We start from the raw sequence: 16,280 nt of genomic DNA on the forward strand, positions 1-16,280 counted from the left end.
GAATAGACTCATTTGTTATACGTAGTCTTGTATGCCTATGGTGAACTAATCCGAAGCGGCCCAATCTCGGGAGGCTCGATGACTGTATGTGGAAAGACACAGCAGTACTGAAGCCGGCCGTAAACGCTATTGTTACTAGATTGAAAATGAAAACTGAATTATCTGTATCGTATCAACACATGTCTTCGTAGAAGGGTGATGGCATCGCAGCAGTCTCAACAGTGAAATTCTCCGCCTGAGGAAAATTCTCTTGTCCCGTGCCTTTCTCCCGAGACAGAACCCCGGCTATTCCCGGCACGCGGCACCATTTAGCGGTGTTTTGGTGTGTCGAACGGTGGAGGCGCGTCGCTGGTGGTCGCCCGATTTTACCAAAGAAGTTTGGCACGCCGGCGAGCCGCTACTGTTCGTGACCCCGACACTTAGAACGCTCTTAGAACGTACGGGGGTTGCTGTCCGACATTGTCCGATGTTGGTCCGCGTTGACATGACGCGGTCTGGAATCTCTAGAGGAGAGGCAGACGGTGCTTGACACTTCCTAATTTGATATCTCGGTGGTTGCCTTGTTTCTATATGGACTTGTTTCTAAGTTAAGCATTGATCGAATCAAAATGATGCTGGGAGGTGATCAAAAGTTGATCAAGCATGGCTCGGAATCCTTCCCGAAGCCAATGGTTGATTTTATTTCATTCTCTTCGAGCGCGGCAACGCAACTTTTTCTCTCTCCGCCGACCTTCGGTCAAGGCTTTCATGATTAACACTCAATGCGCCTTTACAGCTCTCGCCATGATACCATTTCCAAGACTTTCACGTTCTGGTCTCCAAACATCTGGCAATGACGCAACCCCAGACCGCGGACTTGGTAAATTACCTTGGAGAATGGAGATGCCGTCCCCACTCGACTCGTGTGGGCGCTTGACAGCCCCCAAACCGGCCAAGCTCAAGCCCCAGAAGCTGGTCGGATTGCGGGGTTACCACCCTGTTGAATAATGAGGAGAGCCGGAAAGAGGCCGAGACGGTATTCAGCTGTATGGAGTACCACGCGATGTTCGGGTCAGGTTTTCAGCGAAGTGCAAGTGTGTGTGTGTGTGTGTCTGTGTTTGTGTGTGAGAGAGAGAGAGAGAGAGAGAGAGAGAGAGAGAGAGAGAGAGAGAGAGAGAGAGAGAGAGTGAGTGAGAGAAAGGTGATTCTGTCGACATTCCCAATAAGGAAATCTTAAGCACCGAGGCCATCGTGAGAGCATCGCGCTGAACAGCTCGTCATAAGGGAGTGGGCAGCTTTCTTTCAAAGTGATCGTGCCAAATTCAACTTCAAACCCCTGGACCCGAAACCCTTGCATTGCGAGCTTGCGTCTCATTCTTGTTCCCTTGCACTCATCACGTCACGACCACAAACCAGTAACCTGCGATATCACCGCCATGGCGCAACTCAACAGACTGCAGACATTCCCAAACAAGCCGAGAGTGTTTGTCCTCACAGACATCTCAAACGAGCCCGACGACGCCGAGTCGCTCGTTCGTTACCTCCTCTACTCCAACCAATTCCAGACCGAGGGCCTCGTCGCCGTCTCATCAACATGGATGAAGAACAAAGTCTGCCCGCAAGACATTCACAAGATCCTCGACGCCTACGCCGGCGCCGTGGATAACCTCAACAAACATACGCATCCAGACTCCCCTTATCCCTCAGCCGACAGCCTACGGGCGTTGGTCAAATCCGGACCACCGGTACGTAATTGAAGGATGACGGTTGTCGCTTAAAGATCAAATATTCTAACATTCAATCCTACAGGTGTATGGATTCGCCGGTGTAGGTGCAGACAAGCCATTGACCGACGGCGCCCAGCTTCTCCTCGAGAGAATTGAAGCCCCCTCACAAGATCCCCTTTGGGTCCTCGTCTGGGGCGGCACCAATGTCCTGGCCCAAGTCCTCCTCACCATTCGCGACAAATACTCCCCCGAAGACGCAGCCAAGTTGCGATCGAAGCTGAGAGTCTACACAATTTCCGACCAAGACGACACCTCAGCCTGGATCCGCACCCAGTTCCCCGACATTTTCTACATCTCCTCCATCCACGGTTGGAACCAATACGGACTTGCAGCGTGGACGGGTATCTCTGGAGACAAATACTACGGTTTCGACCAGGGCGGCCCAGACTTTTCCAAGGTCTCAAAGCAATGGATCAAGGAGAACATTCAGATCGGCCCGCTAGGCTCCGCGTACCCCGACTTCCTCTTCATCCCGGAGGGCGATACCCCGACTTTCCTCTACCTTATCCAAAATGGCCTTGGCGATCGAGAGCATCCAGACTACGGCTCATGGGGAGGTCGTTACGCGCTCACTGACGCCAGCGACGCCGGACAGCAGGGCAAGCATTACAGCGACATGTCCGACACGGTCGTCGGCGTCGACGGCAAGTCATACCGCTCCAACCAAGCCACCATCTGGAGATGGCGCGACACGTTCCAAAACGATTTCGCAGCGCGCATGCAGTGGTCGCTAAACCCCGACGTCGCTTCAACAAACCACCACCCCATCGTCGTAGTCAACGGTTCCCAGAGCCTCGAGCCGCTGTACTTCGAGGCTGAAGCCGGTTCAACAATCGAGCTGGACGCCTCAGGGACGTACGATCCCGATGGAGATGCGTTGACGTTCAAGTGGTGGCAGTACCGCGAGCCGAGCGCTTCACAATGGCTGGTCCACTTTGAAGTCTCGGAACTTGGTATCGAGAAGCTGGATTCGGAGGGCAAGAAGATTAGGGTCACGGTGCCGGAGCCCGAGAAGTCTTGCATGGAGCTCATCAGTCGGCAGCCGGTGGCCAAGGGCCAGGTGCTGCATCTCATCTTGGAGGTTACGGATAGCGGAACGCCCGCGCTGACGAGCTACCGTCGCGTTTTGATTCAGGCGACGAATAAAGATTTGAGAGGAGGCAAGCCTTTGAAGGAAGGGGAAGAGCTGTTGGCTATCGGTGATGCCATGAAGGATTATACTGGATGAGAATGCATAACGCTAGTCCTTCAATGAAAGTCAGTCTCAATTAACCCTCAGATACCGGGCCGGTGAGAGAAACCACGCGAGCCTTCAATGAGATTACGCTGCTGCTCAAGTTCTTGACAGATCAGGTAATACCGCGCTTGTAGTGGTTTTTGTTGGTCACTCAGACGGCACGGCAACCCCACGGCTGTTCATGGCGCGTAGAACTTGTCATCAACATCATGATTCGATGCGGCGTTGAGCTTGTCGATTCTGGATATTGAAGCGTGACAGCATGTCGCCTGAAACTGAAGAATAGGTAGACCAGGATGAGGGTATCTGATCTCATTCAATTCACGCCGGACTTACGTCTCAAGAGTCGGAAAGGTAGACTACTTTCATTCATTATCGAGTCCAGGTGACAATCGACAAAAGTTCTAGAAGGAGAGTGGATGATCATTGGTTTTCCCGTCTCATTGGCAGCTTGCTGAAGGATTGAGGCGAAGGAAGCCTTCTTACATGGGACGCATGTCGGAACCTGATTGGTGTCTTCGAGTTCTTGGGGAAGTTTTCTGGTTAGCGGAACTCTAGAGTAGCAGGATTGCAGAGTAGGGTGGTGATCAGAGATCCTGTCCATGTCTTTGGAGGTGGTGGCTTGGCTAGTGCTGACGGAAAATTCGACGCGCCGTCATCTCATCCGTCTCAAATCTTATCATCAGCGACCTGCTTCACAAAGACCCCATCTCCTTCTCTCACCGTCGAAAGTATTGAAGTATATCGCGCTCTCACGGGCGTTCATCCCATCTAAACAGTCTTGAGGGTCATCGTCTGGTCGGCTGCATCGGCTCCACGAACAAAATGGATAAAGACAATGCAACAACTGTAGCTGTGATCGGGGCAGGTACGTGGCGTGTAGACAATGGGACATGAGCCTGCTTATCTATCTTACTGATGCGATAATCAAGGGTCCACCGGCCTGTCGATGCTCAAGACTCTCCGGGAAGACGGATTCGATGCTACGTTGTTTGAAAGGCGAAGTCGAGTTGGCGGTCTTTGGTCCTATACCGACGACAAGAGCATGACCACTGCGCTACCCTGTGAGATCTCTCAAACGATCCTCAACGTTTCCGTTGCTGGATATCCTAATCGTTCTAGCTACAAATGCCATCATCAGCAAATACACCTGCGGGTTCACGGATTTCCCGATGCCAGATAGTAAGTGCATGAGTGTCTTTTTCGAGACATGTCATACTTCCGGTGGCTGACATCCTAAAAGAGTATGGGCCATTCTTGAGCCAAGGCGATTTCGAAGAGTACATGGAATCTTATGCCGAGAACTTTGGCCTGTACAAACACATTGTTTTCAACAGCACTGTGAAGCAGGTCGTTCGAAATGGCGATGGCACCAAATGGAAAGTCGAGATGGTCAGATCAGGCAGCCAGGAGGTGAAAGAGTTTGACAAGGTCGTCCTCTGCCATGGCTATCAGACGCAACCCAGGATGCCAATCTTTGAAGGTCAAGAGCTGTACCAAGGTCAACTCATTCATTCACAACAGTTTCGAAAGTATGTATCAGCATTCCGTCTCCTGTTCGCTCACTGCTCACCAATGCAACACCAGCCCGGAAAACTACAAGGGCCAAAAGGTTGTCCTCGTCGGTCTCAGCGCCACGATGAGCGACCTTCTCACCATCTTGGTCGACCAAGCCAGAGAGACCTTCGTGTCGCACCGGAACGGCGCAATGATCATAGGTCGCTGGCGCAACGGCCTCCCCACCGACCTTCTCATCAACCGCGCTCGACGACAGATGTCCTACTTTCTGCAGAGAAACTTCCCCAACCAGGTCAACAAGCTCGTCAAGCTCGCCACGGGTCTCTTGATGCGACAGCACGGCAAGATCGACCCCGCATGGCGGCTCCTCGAAAACGTCGCCCCGCTAAGCCTGCATCTCGCCGGATGCATGGACACGACCTTGGAGCTTCTGCGCGAGGGAAAGGTGTCGTCCCTATACGGCATCAAGAGGTTCCTCGGCGGCAGGAAGATTGAGTTCACGGATGGGACCGTTCTAGACGACGTCGACTCTGTTGTTTGCTGTACCGGCTACACTGCAGATTTCAGTCTCGTTCCCTTCGTGGAGACGAGCAAGCCCAAGGCGGACGCGGCCGGCCATCCGTACGGAGGCGAGTCCATCGCCAGGCTCTATATGAACCTCTTCCCGCCGGCGCATGCAGATAGCATAGCGATCCTGGCGTACTCGACGTATGGCAAGAATAACGGTTTCTCGTTTTCAGACGTTACCTCCATGGCCATCAGCAACATCTGGCGCGGCGTCAGCGCAGACATGATCCCCTCCAGACCGAAGATGGAGCGCGCCATTGATCGCCATCAAGAGTGGGTTGCCGGTCGTTGGCACCAGGAGAATAGATCTGAGCCTGGTGCTGTTAAACAGTGGGAGTTTCAGGGGTTCTTACATCAAGCTGCTGGCACTGGCATGGAGAACCTGGGCTGGGGATGGCGCGGTTGGGTGACGTGGTTCAAGGACCCTTATATGGTGTACCTTATCAACCATGGCGTCGAGACGGCGCATGCGTTTAGGTACTTTGAGACGGGGAAGAGGAAGACTTGGGACGGGGCCAGGGAGGCGATCATCCACATGAACAAGCTGGTGAAGCAGCTCAAGTCTGCTAAGAGGTGAAGCTGCAGATCGTGAGCAGGGGAATCTATGCGGCCATTGAGTTTGTTTTCTTCTCTTCTTACTTACATTTGTCATAAGGTAGCCACGTACGAGTCTCTCCATTGTTGTGTACCTATTGACTGTGTCTTCACTTATGTATCCACGGCCGAGTGGTGACACCCGGTCCGGAGTTAGCCCCGCAAACTCCGGCCTGCCCCTCCGTAAACCCCAACGCGGGCCATGCCGATCGTGCCGGTCCCTCCTCAAAGCCGACCGGATGCTTTAGCCAAGATGACCACGGGCTTGAGCCAGATGCTGTATCACCGGTGTAACCTGTCGTTATGACCGGCAAAGATTGGTTACAGGCGGGTTTGGTGTGCATTTATTGACGCAGGGAACGCGCCGCACGACCATCCAATACGTCACAGACGCAACAGATCCCCGCATCAAAATGTCGGATCGAGAAGTCGTCTGTTACCGGCATGGAGCCATCGGTATGAGCTCTGCTAAATTCCGGTCATATTTCCGGCCTGATATGTCAGCCGTCCTCGACTGCCGATGCCCCTCATATGGCAAAGTATAAAGCTACGACTTACACGGCGTCTGTTGTGTTGGTCTTTTAGTTGCAGGACTTTTAATCAATATCACCAGCCTCTCACAAGGACTTGTCGGCAGCTCATTGTTACACCTAAATAACACCGCTTAAATCCTGCCCAAACACAACCACAATGTCTAACTTCATGGCAGAAGCGCCCGAGCCTCCCACCGAGCTGGGCAGGCTCCGTGTCCTCTCGCCCAATGCAGGTATTCGGGTGTCTCCCTTGGCTCTCGGCGCCATGTCCATCGGTGAAGCCTGGGCAGAGGCAATGGGCGCCATGAACAAGGAGCAGTCCTACAAGCTCCTCGACGCCTTCGTCGAGTCCGGTGGCAACTTCATCGACACGGCAAACGGCTACCAGGACGAGCAGTCAGAAAAGTGGATTGGCGACTGGATGAAGGAGAGGGGCAACAGAGAGCAGATTGTGCTGGCCACAAAGTACACCTCGGATTACCAGAGCCACGCCCTGGGTAAGGGTCACACGGCCAACTTCACGGGCAACCACCGCCGCAGTCTCCACGTCAGCATCCGGGACTCGCTCAAGAAGTTGGGCACGGATTACATCGATATCCTGTACCTGCACTGGTGGGACTACACGACGTCCATCAAGGAGATCATGGACTCGCTTCACATCCTAGTAGAGCAGGGCAAGGTCCTCTACCTCGGCATCTCAGACACGCCCGCCTGGGTCGTCAGCGCCGCCAACACGTACGCAGTCGACCACGGCAAGACGCCCTTTAGCGTGTACCAGGGCCGGTGGAGCGTGATGCACCGCGATTTTGAGCGCGACATCCTCCCCATGGCCCACACCTTCGGCATGGCCCTGTGCCCGTGGGACGTGTTGGGTTCCGGTAAGTTCCAATCGAAGAAGGCGCTGGAGGAGCGCAAGAAGGCCGGCGAGGGTCTGCGGTCCTTTGTCAGCACCGGCGAGCAGACGGAGATGGAGGTCAAGATGAGCGAGGCTTTGGAAAAGGTGGCGGGCGAGCACGGCACGGAGAGCGTGACGGCTATTGCCCTTGCCTACGTCCGCAGCAAGGCGCCGAATGTGATTCCCATCGTGGGCGGGCGCAAGGTCGAGCACTTGAAGGCCAATATTGATGCTCTCAAGATCAAGCTCACAGATGAGCAGATTGCGTTCTTGGAAAGCGTCAAGCCTTTCGATGTCGGCTTCCCTGGTAACTTCTTGGGCCCAGATCCTAACATTACTGGAAAGTCCTTCAGGCTGGCGCGCGCATCACAAATGTCGTTCCCCAATGCAGGCAGGCAGACGAGTATCTAAGCTAGATAGCTAGAAGCTAGATCAAAAGTATACTGGAGGCCTTGTCTCATCAAACCAGATGACGAGAATCATTAAGTCATATGAGTGCACCAATACGGTAACCCAATAGCTCTCCTCCTGGCTGGGGCCTTAGGAATGTGTCCGCCGAACGTCGGACGGAACTCGGCAGCTTCGACATCATACTTGAAATGATCGTTTCACAGAAGTTCATCTTGTCTAGCATTGCTCATCTCTAGTCGCCAAAGATTCACATGCACAGGCTATTTTTGCTCAAAATTATGCTTCAATTGGTGACTACCGCTGAGAGCTGCCTCAAACGAGGTATATATAAAGGGGAGGCCTCCTCAAACCACCTACGTCCGATCAATCTGGGTAACCGTAGCCTTGGATGAATCCAGGCCCTTGTGGGTATCCTTATCAAAGTCAACCGCAGCATCAGCATGCGTATCAAGTCCCATCTGCTTCATAGCATTCGTTCCCACCGCCGCGTCCGGTCCGTCAAAGATCTCCGCCACCTCCTCGAGAGACCGTCCCTTGGTCTCGGGGAAGAAGAAGTAGATGAGAGTAAGGTGGATGGCGATCGCCACGCACCATACAATGTAGTACTTCCACGCAATCGCCTCCATGGCAACGGGGTTCGCGAACGAGTTGTAGACACCCGCCAAGTTACCGGTGAGCTGGTAGAGCATAGAGGCCTTGGCGCGCAGCGAGTAAGGTGTGACTTCCATGATGTAGGTCGCGCCGATGGGCGAGCAGGCGTGATACCAGAAGGAGAAGACAAAGATCATGGCCAAGACGGCGCCCGCGTAGCCCATGTGCTTGAAGCCGGTCTCCTGGTTCAGCGCGGAGCAGATTGTCCAGATGATGTACGAGACGCCCATGCCTGACATGCCGACGAGGAAGAGTCTGCGTCGACCAAACTTGTCCACCATGGTGGCGAAGACGCAGGCCGAGAGGAAACCCCAAATTTGTAGTCCGGCGTTGATGAGGAGCTGAGTCTTGTGATCCGTGACATTGATCGAGTTGAGGACCCTAGACGAAGTTTGTTAGCAATTGAGACGAAGCACGAAGGGTATTCGAGTCTGAACTGACTTTGAGAGGAAGTACGATGTCAAGGCATTGCCAGACCACTGCAGCATGGCAGGGATGTACAGAGCCAAAAACAAGCGATGCCAGTTGCCGCGGGTCGAGATCCATTCCGCCCAGCGCGACCTCTTCTGCACCTTTTCCACCTCGAGCGTGGCCGTGATCTCAGCCATCTCGAAGCGAGCAAGCCGGGAGTTGGGGTCCCCGTATCCGTGCCACTTGACCAGGATGTCCCTGGCCTCCTTGTAGCGGCCCTTGTAAATCAGCCATCTGGGCGATTCGGGGCAGAAGAAGACGAGAGACGCCTGGATGACGGAGCAGACGCACTGCAGCAAGCTGGGAAGACGCCACGCCCACGAGTTGGTCATCTTGAAGGTGCCAAACGTGACCCAGGCGGCGATGAGGGCACCGAGCGGCCAGGAAACCATCATGAAGGAGACGACCTGTCCGCGGTGGGTAGGGTACGTGACCTCGGACAGCAGGGGCGGGGCGGCGGTCGAGATGATGCCGAGTCCAAAGCCGATGATGAAGCGGGAGGCGACGAACATGCCGTAGTTGAGGGACCAGGTTTGGATGATGGAACCGACAATGATGAGAATCGAGCCGCCAAAGATGGGCTTCCGGCGGCCGAGCCAGTCGCAGAGCTGAGAGGAGACGAGGATGGAGATGAGGACGCCACCGTTGGGGCCGAACGTCATGGCGCCGAGGCGCGTTCCCTTCGGCTCGCCAAAGAACTCTTGCCACTGCGGGAGTGACTGCATGCCATTGAGCATGCTGGCGTCGAAGCCCGTTGCCGTCTGGGTCAGGAGACCGCTGAGAAGCAAGAGGTTGAGCTTCCACAGGGTCCAGTCGCTGTGCCACGGCTTACGATCGCGAGGGATGACATCGCTGAGGACGAGGCCCTGGAAGTCGTCGGTGTCGGCACCGGGCGAGTGGACCTCTTCGGTGACTGGCTTTGCCATTGTGATGGTTGTCGTCGTCTCGTCGAGGAGAGTGGGTTGCCTTTGTCAACTTTTGTCGTCGTTGTCTCTTGGAGGAACCGGCTCGAACTGACGGCTGCTGGTTTGCGGGCCTGCAGGGTAGTAGTGAATCCGGCGCAACGGTCCTCTTATATCTCGAGACGAACTGGCAGATTGGAACTTAGGAACGAATTGGAGTCGCGATGCGAATGCGGGATAGCGCCGGCTTGCCTACCATCCAGTATATTGACCGATGCCCCCTTTCAAGTTTTCCCCATGGGCAAGCAGCGACCTACCCCGGCTACCAGACAAACGCGGAGGAAGCTAAGGTTGAATCAGACCACTGCGCCGGTATCCGTAGACTGTCACAAGTTGGCCTTGTTCGAATGGTGGTGGCTGGCGACGCTTGTTGGTGCGCATCCAAACCGCGCCGGGGAGGCCTTTACCCCGATGCCCGATGCAGCATCACGTGGAGTCAAGAGGTTTTACCCCAGATCTACCCCAGGTTCCTCCTCTTTCTCCTCACGAGTCTCTGTTCCTTCGAGCTCCGGGGTGTGTCTTTCTCCTCACGCGACGCCTTCGGCTCCTCATCCAGGAGTCGGCCCCCCGGTCGTTCATTGCCCAGCTTCGGGGAATAAGAGCCGGCGGTGCTTGACTGAACCTCGGGAGACCCATCCCCCGATATCCCCATACCCCGGGTAACGGCGTGTTCGACGGGCGTCTTACGCCGAGATGCCGAGACACGGGAGGGTGCGGTGCAAGCTAGCGACATCAAGCGAAAGCTTTTTCAAAGAGACGAATCATACTACGTCACTGATGGCCTTCTCTTTAAGGTGGGTTTCGCCTCATTTGAAAGCGAGGTCGCTCCGGGCTGTGTGCAGCAGGACCGCCTTCAAGTTTAGCACAAGCCACAACTAGCAATACGTTGATGGAGACGGTTCACTGCGAAACTGACTTCGAGAATTCAGGAGTGAATAGCAGATTTATTGAAGCATACAGGCAAGCCATTACTGGTTCTCTTGTCACCCTACGCCAAGACACTGAGTGCACAGTCAGCATGCAGTGGTGTTTGCCTGGCGCAGTAGAGCTCCAACGAATCTCGGTGCATATACCCGTAGTTCATTGCCGTAATAGGCCATACGCGTCCATGCTGGCAGAATCTGGCCAACAAATGTTTTCAAGCTGACAGTCCAACTATCATGGTTGGCTGACCCATGTGTAGCCTCCGCATTTCGTCCCATGCAGCAAAGTCTCCGATTAAGAGGCAGACTACTATTAGCAAATCAGCAGATTTGTTCACAACTTACTTTACGATGCATCATATCGACTGATGTCTTCTCAGAGGCTTCTTTTTGTTAGATATTTGATCGCCCACGTTGATCGGCGACCACATGCCTGCTAACGAAACACCAATAGGCTCACCCGCTTGCAACATGGCCGTCTTGCAACCATGCCATGTTGCTCCCTTTGGTAAAAGTAGCTAATGATGTTTTTCGTTGCCAGTCGGTCAGATCAGAGAGATGTGTAGTACTACGGTTGGCATCGTGTTGCAGTGGAAGCACTGAAATACGCGGTCACTCTAATAGCCTACTAAAGAAAGTTCCACAGCGAGTCTGGGCTAGTACAAGGGTACCACCTCAATTGGTTTCTTCGAGTGATTGTCTAAGACACTCACCTACGTGAAGTAAATGATACCGCGTAGTGTCAGCTCAGCTGCCTTGGCGAAGCGCACAACTTCAAGCAACCTCGCTCTGCGGTTCTCGGTCCCTATTCCAAGACGGCGTAATCGCACAAGTTTATCGCCTTTCTTGAATCGCAGGCGACTCAGGGCAATAGGCAACGTTTTGTCTCTGTCTGCCTTACTCTCCTCCTAAGGAGAGAGACAAGTCCAAAACAAAGAGGAGCGGCAAATAATTTGGGGTACCTACTAATACCATCACCAATGATCTCAACACGCCTCCGACGACGCTTGCTCGAGGGTTGAGTAATGCAGTTACACAGAATTATTAATCGTAACAGTCAGAGACCCAGTCCCACAAAATTTCGCAAGTGTTTACGTCGTTCAACAACGCATCTGCCACGGGCCCCGGAGGCTTCGTTGCATAAGTGTAACGAAGCTTACAGTGATGTTCGTAGTTACCTTGCATCAGTACCTACTTGATGGTCAATCTTGAATCATATTCTGCCTTGTTTAGGTGCTTAAGTGTGCTTGTTCGCTCAGCGGGCCATGGGTTCACAATACCATTCTTCCAGCGGATCAACATGACCACAAATGCTTATGGCTTGGCATATAGACACAACGCTGACTGAGCCACAAGAAGGATTACCCTCGCACCAATTGTTAACTGCAGACTTATCCAGAAAGTCTTCAATGCTGACGGATGGTCCGACGGTCACGTATCGGAGAGAACCATGTGCACGTCGGGGCGCCATCATCCTCACCGCAACAGTAAAGTTTACCTGAACTGCGACTGTGAGATGAGCCTGTAGTCTTCCGCTCTTTAAAGATGATCGAAGATTAAGAATGATCTTTGATGGGAAATAAGTTTCCGCTATAAATACAAGATTGGTTCCCAAACTCGCCTACAAAGTTCGAGATAGGACAATTCACGAGAAGAAAGTTTCGAAATAAAACCACATTTTGCCGATTCAGTATTGCAATAGAACGTTAGAGGTTTTATTCTTTCACCAATACCTCACCTTGCTAACAGAAATATCAGGCCAACACCATGAAGTTTACAATTCCCATCCTCCTCGCCCTTGCCACCAACCTCCCACCAACCCTGGCCGGCTTCGCCCCCACCGCCGCCGAAGAATGCGGTGACCTCGGCGTAATGTCCTACACGGCCTCCTCCCTCGACAGCAACGTCGACCCCTCCAACATCCGCAAGTGCAGAGAGCACCCCCTAACCCTCAAGGACGGCTCGTCCCCGAACCTGCAGGCCCGGGAGTGCTGGTTCGGCGATAAATACGGCTGCAGCAAGGGGTACTGCTGGGAGTCGTGCGACAGAAACAAGGGCACTTGGTGCTGGACGGCGTGGAATGGCGGGCACGGGAACTGGCGGACTTGTTCTGGCAAGGAGCAATGCGCGCCCGCGGCGCAGTCTGCTTGTGGGAAGGATTGCAAGGATGCCAAAGAGTGTGGATGTAGCTGTCACTGAGGGGGTCTAAACGATCTATGAAATATCGTGCTTTTCATCTGTCTTTACCTCCTGTAAACTTGTAATTTACCATCATGGATTTCACTTGTTTCGCTCCATCTCCGGTTATTAGGCTGAGACGCTCTTTTTATCATTCCAGTAACACCAATCATCACACTCATTTTGTACGATAACCACTCATCTCATTTCATCTTGTTCTGTCTGTAATACCTCACTCTCTCTCATCGAAACCTTATGCCGAGGTAATTTGAGTGAAATGGCCAGCGTCTCGTGCGCTCATCATAGGGGCTCCCAGTCTCATCCTTAGGCGGAAGTAACATTACTCAAGACTTCTTCGACCACCAGAAAGAAGGTATCATGAAACTCTCTGATGTTGTATGATTCATTTTATGCTATTGGACAGTAGTTTCCTTCGGATGGGGGTTGTACTTCAATTTCATAACGTCTTTAATGCGGCTTCCAATTTAGAACTGTGACCAAAAAACACACTGCAGTCCTGACATCCAACGTCAGCGGAGAGTGCTAAAATAATGCCACAAGAGGCCTCACAGCTCTAATGATATCTAGACAAACCCTAAAAAGCTTTGAAATAGGACACTGCCAACAAGACCGAGTCCGGAGCAGACGCCGTCACCCGGAGGCGGCAGGCGGCAGAGGGCCGTGACAAAGCATCGCCGAAGCTCCGAAGGGCCCCACCCTGGCGCACAAACCCCCCGCAAGCCAATCACCTGCGACAACTACAACCCCACCAACAACGACGCCCACACCAAAAGGGAAAGGAACTCGCGCCGGCCGCAGCATCTCGCAGCTCATCCCATCTCCGGGCAGCAAAAAGACGACGCAACAAGGAGGACGACTAAACCAGTCCTGCCATTCGTTTCGAGTTACCTTAGAGTGAGGGATTCACTTATAAGCTGGTTGGCCTTTCACCTTTCTTTCTCTTCTGGCTGAGTTCATCTTTGGATAGGGACAGCAAAATACTGGAAAGAAACGCTCCATTAGATATCACAATGGCTGAATCAGCACAGCAACAGCCATTGGAAGGCGGCAAGATTCTCGCGCCAGACGCCATCGCCAACATCCTCTCGTCCGCCTCGGCCTGGGCTGATCCAGGTTCCGTAGACCAGAGCCGCGCGCACAGGACCGCACTGCTGGGCGATGTACTCTTTACTGCGCAGCAGCAATGGAATAGTGGCAGTCAAGAGATTGACCTTGTTGCGGAGAAGCTGGGCGACGGAAGCAGAGATGGTAAGGCCCCTTGATTCACACTACTGATTTTGAGATCTATGCTAACACATTCAACAGCATCATGGAGACTGCCCCTGGGAGACTCGGGCATCGTCGACTTCTTCCTCTCTGTCATTTCCACGGAGAACCTCAGACCAGCGTTGAAGAAGCACTCTCTCCGTCTGCTCGGAAACTCATGCGCCGACACAGGTACCACTCTTGTTCACTCATCCTCTTCAGCAAAGAAATCTAACGCAACATCTAGATGAAAACCGCGCAAGGGTCGTGTCATCAAACGCAATCACCTCCATCATCAGCCTTCTCGCCGACGACACCGCCCTCCCCTTCGCCGTGCCAGTCCTCTACAACATCCTCGTCGACTACGAGCCCGCCCAGATTCAAGCGAGCTCTTCCTCGCTCACCCTTCATCTCGTCAACCTCCTCACCAGCCCACGCCTCGCCAACGCGCCGCATCTCATGGGTATCATTGGCAAGATCCTCGCCTTGCTCGCCACACACGGTACGCTTCACTCACCCATCTAACTCCCTCCCTCACTCAGTCATAGAACCACAAAGCTCACACCTTTCATCCAGAAACCGAAGCCAACTTTGCACCCCCGCAAACACCAACCATCCTCCTCACCCTCGCCCTCACACCAACAACCGACGCAGAAGACTTCGTCTCCCTCACCGCCGTCGCCCTAGCCTACCTAACCCACGCGCCCATCCAAGCAGCCCTCATCGCAACCGGCTCCGTCCCCGTCCTCCTCGCCACCTTCTACCACCTCCAAACCCAGCTCGACGCCCTCCGCGTCGAAGACGAAGACGCCGCCGTCCTCCTCAAATCCCTCCCCCAGTCCTTCATCCAGATCCTCGCAGACGTCTCCTACGCAGACGACTTCGCCCTTCGGCACCCCATAGGCTCCCCCGTCCTCGACACCCTCTACAGCTGGCTCACCCTCACGCCCAACAACACCCACCTCCAGTCCGCGGCCTGCCTCTGCCTGGGCAACGTCGCCCGCTCCGACGAAGCCTCCTACGCCCTCGTCAAGTCCCACGCCGTTCACCTCCCCCTTGCCGCCCTCCTCGCCAAAGCAACAGACACGATGCTCCTCCACTCCGCCCTCTCCTTTGCCAAAAACCTCGCCATCCCCTCCCAGAACAAACCCGTCCTCGGCGACGCAGGCCTCTTCTCCCCCGAAATCCTCCCCCGCATCTGGTCCCTCGACGTAAACCCCCAAGTCCAATTCACAGCCGTCTCACTGACCCGCCTCCTCCTCGTAAATACACCCACCAACGTCCGCCGCCTCTGCGCGCCCCTCTCCCCTGACCCTCTATCCCCCCTCCACGAGACAACACACCTCCACCGCCTCCTCGACATGGTCTCCCGCACAGACGCAGAACACACAAAGACCGAGGCCGCCCGCGCCGCCGCAGCCGTCTGCCGCGTCCTACACACGGCGCCCATCCCGCCCATCCTACCAGACTGGGACCCCTCCGAAGACGGCTACGTCTTCCGCCCCGAGAACCCGCTGCCCGCGACGGCCGTAGCCGAGGCAGAAGGCGACGGCGGCGCGCAGCGTCGAGACAAATTCTATAGGCGGCATCCGAGCCTGAACAAGGCGCTCGCGTTCCTCGTCACGCAGACCAAGTTCCCCGTGCTACGCAGCGAGGCGTGGTTCGTCTTCGCGCTCATGTGCCGCGCCAAGGACGGCGCCGATGTTGTGCTGCGTACGCTGCAGGTTCCTGGTGCGTTTGAGGCGTTGACGGAGGCTGTTACGGGGCGGACGTTTTCTGGGGAGGATAGCAGCAACGGCACGGACCAGAAGGCCATTGAGGGGGCGCCGTCGGCTGCGAGTGGTGATGGGCAGGCGGTGGTTGTTGGCGGCGGAGATAATGCTGCCATGGTGGAGGGTCTTGGGCTGGAGCCGCAGCAGGCTGACCCGTCGCAGGCGGCGGGCATGAAGAAGGTTGATCGGGAGAATGGGCTGGTAATGGTGTCGGAGCTTGTCAAGAGGCACGCGGCTGAGTTGCCGGCTGTCAGGAGGGCTGCGTTTGAGGAGATGTTGAAGGAAGGTGGTGAGCTGATGGCTGATGAGAAGGTGAAGGGCAAAGCGTAGTTGGTATGTTGAAGCAAACGATGCCTGACCATAACTGTTCCTCATCGTTCCGTGACCATGAATAAGGGCAGAGGCCGCACTTAAGACTTTTCATGCTATTTGATGTCACAGTAATAGAACGATATTAGATCACAGCATCACCGAATGGAACCACAATTGGAAAAGCAATCGAATCAATCCTTAGTCTACTCCTGTCACCTTTGACC

The 16,280-nt window shown here is 54.4% G+C and overlaps 6 protein-coding genes across 6 annotated transcripts; 5 read left to right on the forward strand and 1 right to left on the reverse strand.

The window, feature by feature from the left end:
* Window positions 1-1,415: 1,415 nt before the first annotated feature.
* Window positions 1,416-2,994, forward strand: CLUP02_16864 (cellulose-binding protein; the record flags this gene model as incomplete). The annotated part of the gene is made up of 2 exons (XM_049295782.1): window positions 1,416-1,724; window positions 1,789-2,994. The coding sequence occupies 2 exons, from the start codon at window positions 1,416-1,418 to the stop codon at window positions 2,992-2,994; spliced, it is 1,515 nt and encodes a 504-aa protein (XP_049152929.1).
* Window positions 2,995-3,828: 834 nt separating this feature from the next.
* CLUP02_16865 (dimethylaniline monooxygenase 2) lies at window positions 3,829-5,665 on the forward strand (the record flags this gene model as incomplete). The annotated part of the gene is made up of 5 exons (XM_049295783.1): window positions 3,829-3,871; window positions 3,936-4,067; window positions 4,126-4,185; window positions 4,247-4,535; window positions 4,591-5,665. The coding sequence occupies 5 exons, from the start codon at window positions 3,829-3,831 to the stop codon at window positions 5,663-5,665; spliced, it is 1,599 nt and encodes a 532-aa protein (XP_049152930.1).
* Window positions 5,666-6,372: 707 nt separating this feature from the next.
* On the forward strand, window positions 6,373-7,521 carry CLUP02_16866 (aryl-alcohol dehydrogenase AAD14; the record flags this gene model as incomplete). The annotated part of the gene is made up of 1 exon (XM_049295784.1): window positions 6,373-7,521. The coding sequence occupies one exon, from the start codon at window positions 6,373-6,375 to the stop codon at window positions 7,519-7,521; it is 1,149 nt and encodes a 382-aa protein (XP_049152931.1).
* A 353-nt stretch (window positions 7,522-7,874) lies between these two features.
* On the reverse strand, window positions 7,875-9,569 carry CLUP02_16867 (uncharacterized protein; the record flags this gene model as incomplete). Its single annotated transcript, XM_049295785.1, has 2 exons — window positions 7,875-8,553; window positions 8,614-9,569. 2 exons carry the CDS (start codon window positions 9,567-9,569, stop codon window positions 7,875-7,877), a joined length of 1,635 nt encoding a protein of 544 aa, XP_049152932.1.
* A 200-nt stretch (window positions 9,570-9,769) lies between these two features.
* On the forward strand, window positions 9,770-10,468 carry CLUP02_16868 (uncharacterized protein; the record flags this gene model as incomplete). The annotated part of the gene is made up of 2 exons (XM_049295786.1): window positions 9,770-10,163; window positions 10,236-10,468. The coding sequence occupies 2 exons, from the start codon at window positions 9,770-9,772 to the stop codon at window positions 10,466-10,468; spliced, it is 627 nt and encodes a 208-aa protein (XP_049152933.1).
* A 1,827-nt stretch (window positions 10,469-12,295) lies between these two features.
* CLUP02_16869 (GTP binding protein) lies at window positions 12,296-16,074 on the forward strand (the record flags this gene model as incomplete). The annotated part of the gene is made up of 6 exons (XM_049295787.1): window positions 12,296-12,705; window positions 13,321-13,621; window positions 13,756-13,975; window positions 14,033-14,164; window positions 14,220-14,474; window positions 14,549-16,074. The coding sequence occupies 6 exons, from the start codon at window positions 12,296-12,298 to the stop codon at window positions 16,072-16,074; spliced, it is 2,844 nt and encodes a 947-aa protein (XP_049152934.1).
* Between the last annotated feature and the right edge of the window lie 206 nt (window positions 16,075-16,280).

This window comes from Colletotrichum lupini, chromosome 9 (assembly GCF_023278565.1).
Source record: "Colletotrichum lupini chromosome 9, complete sequence".
In the NCBI taxonomy this organism is placed as follows: Eukaryota; Fungi; Ascomycota; class Sordariomycetes; order Glomerellales; family Glomerellaceae; genus Colletotrichum; species Colletotrichum lupini.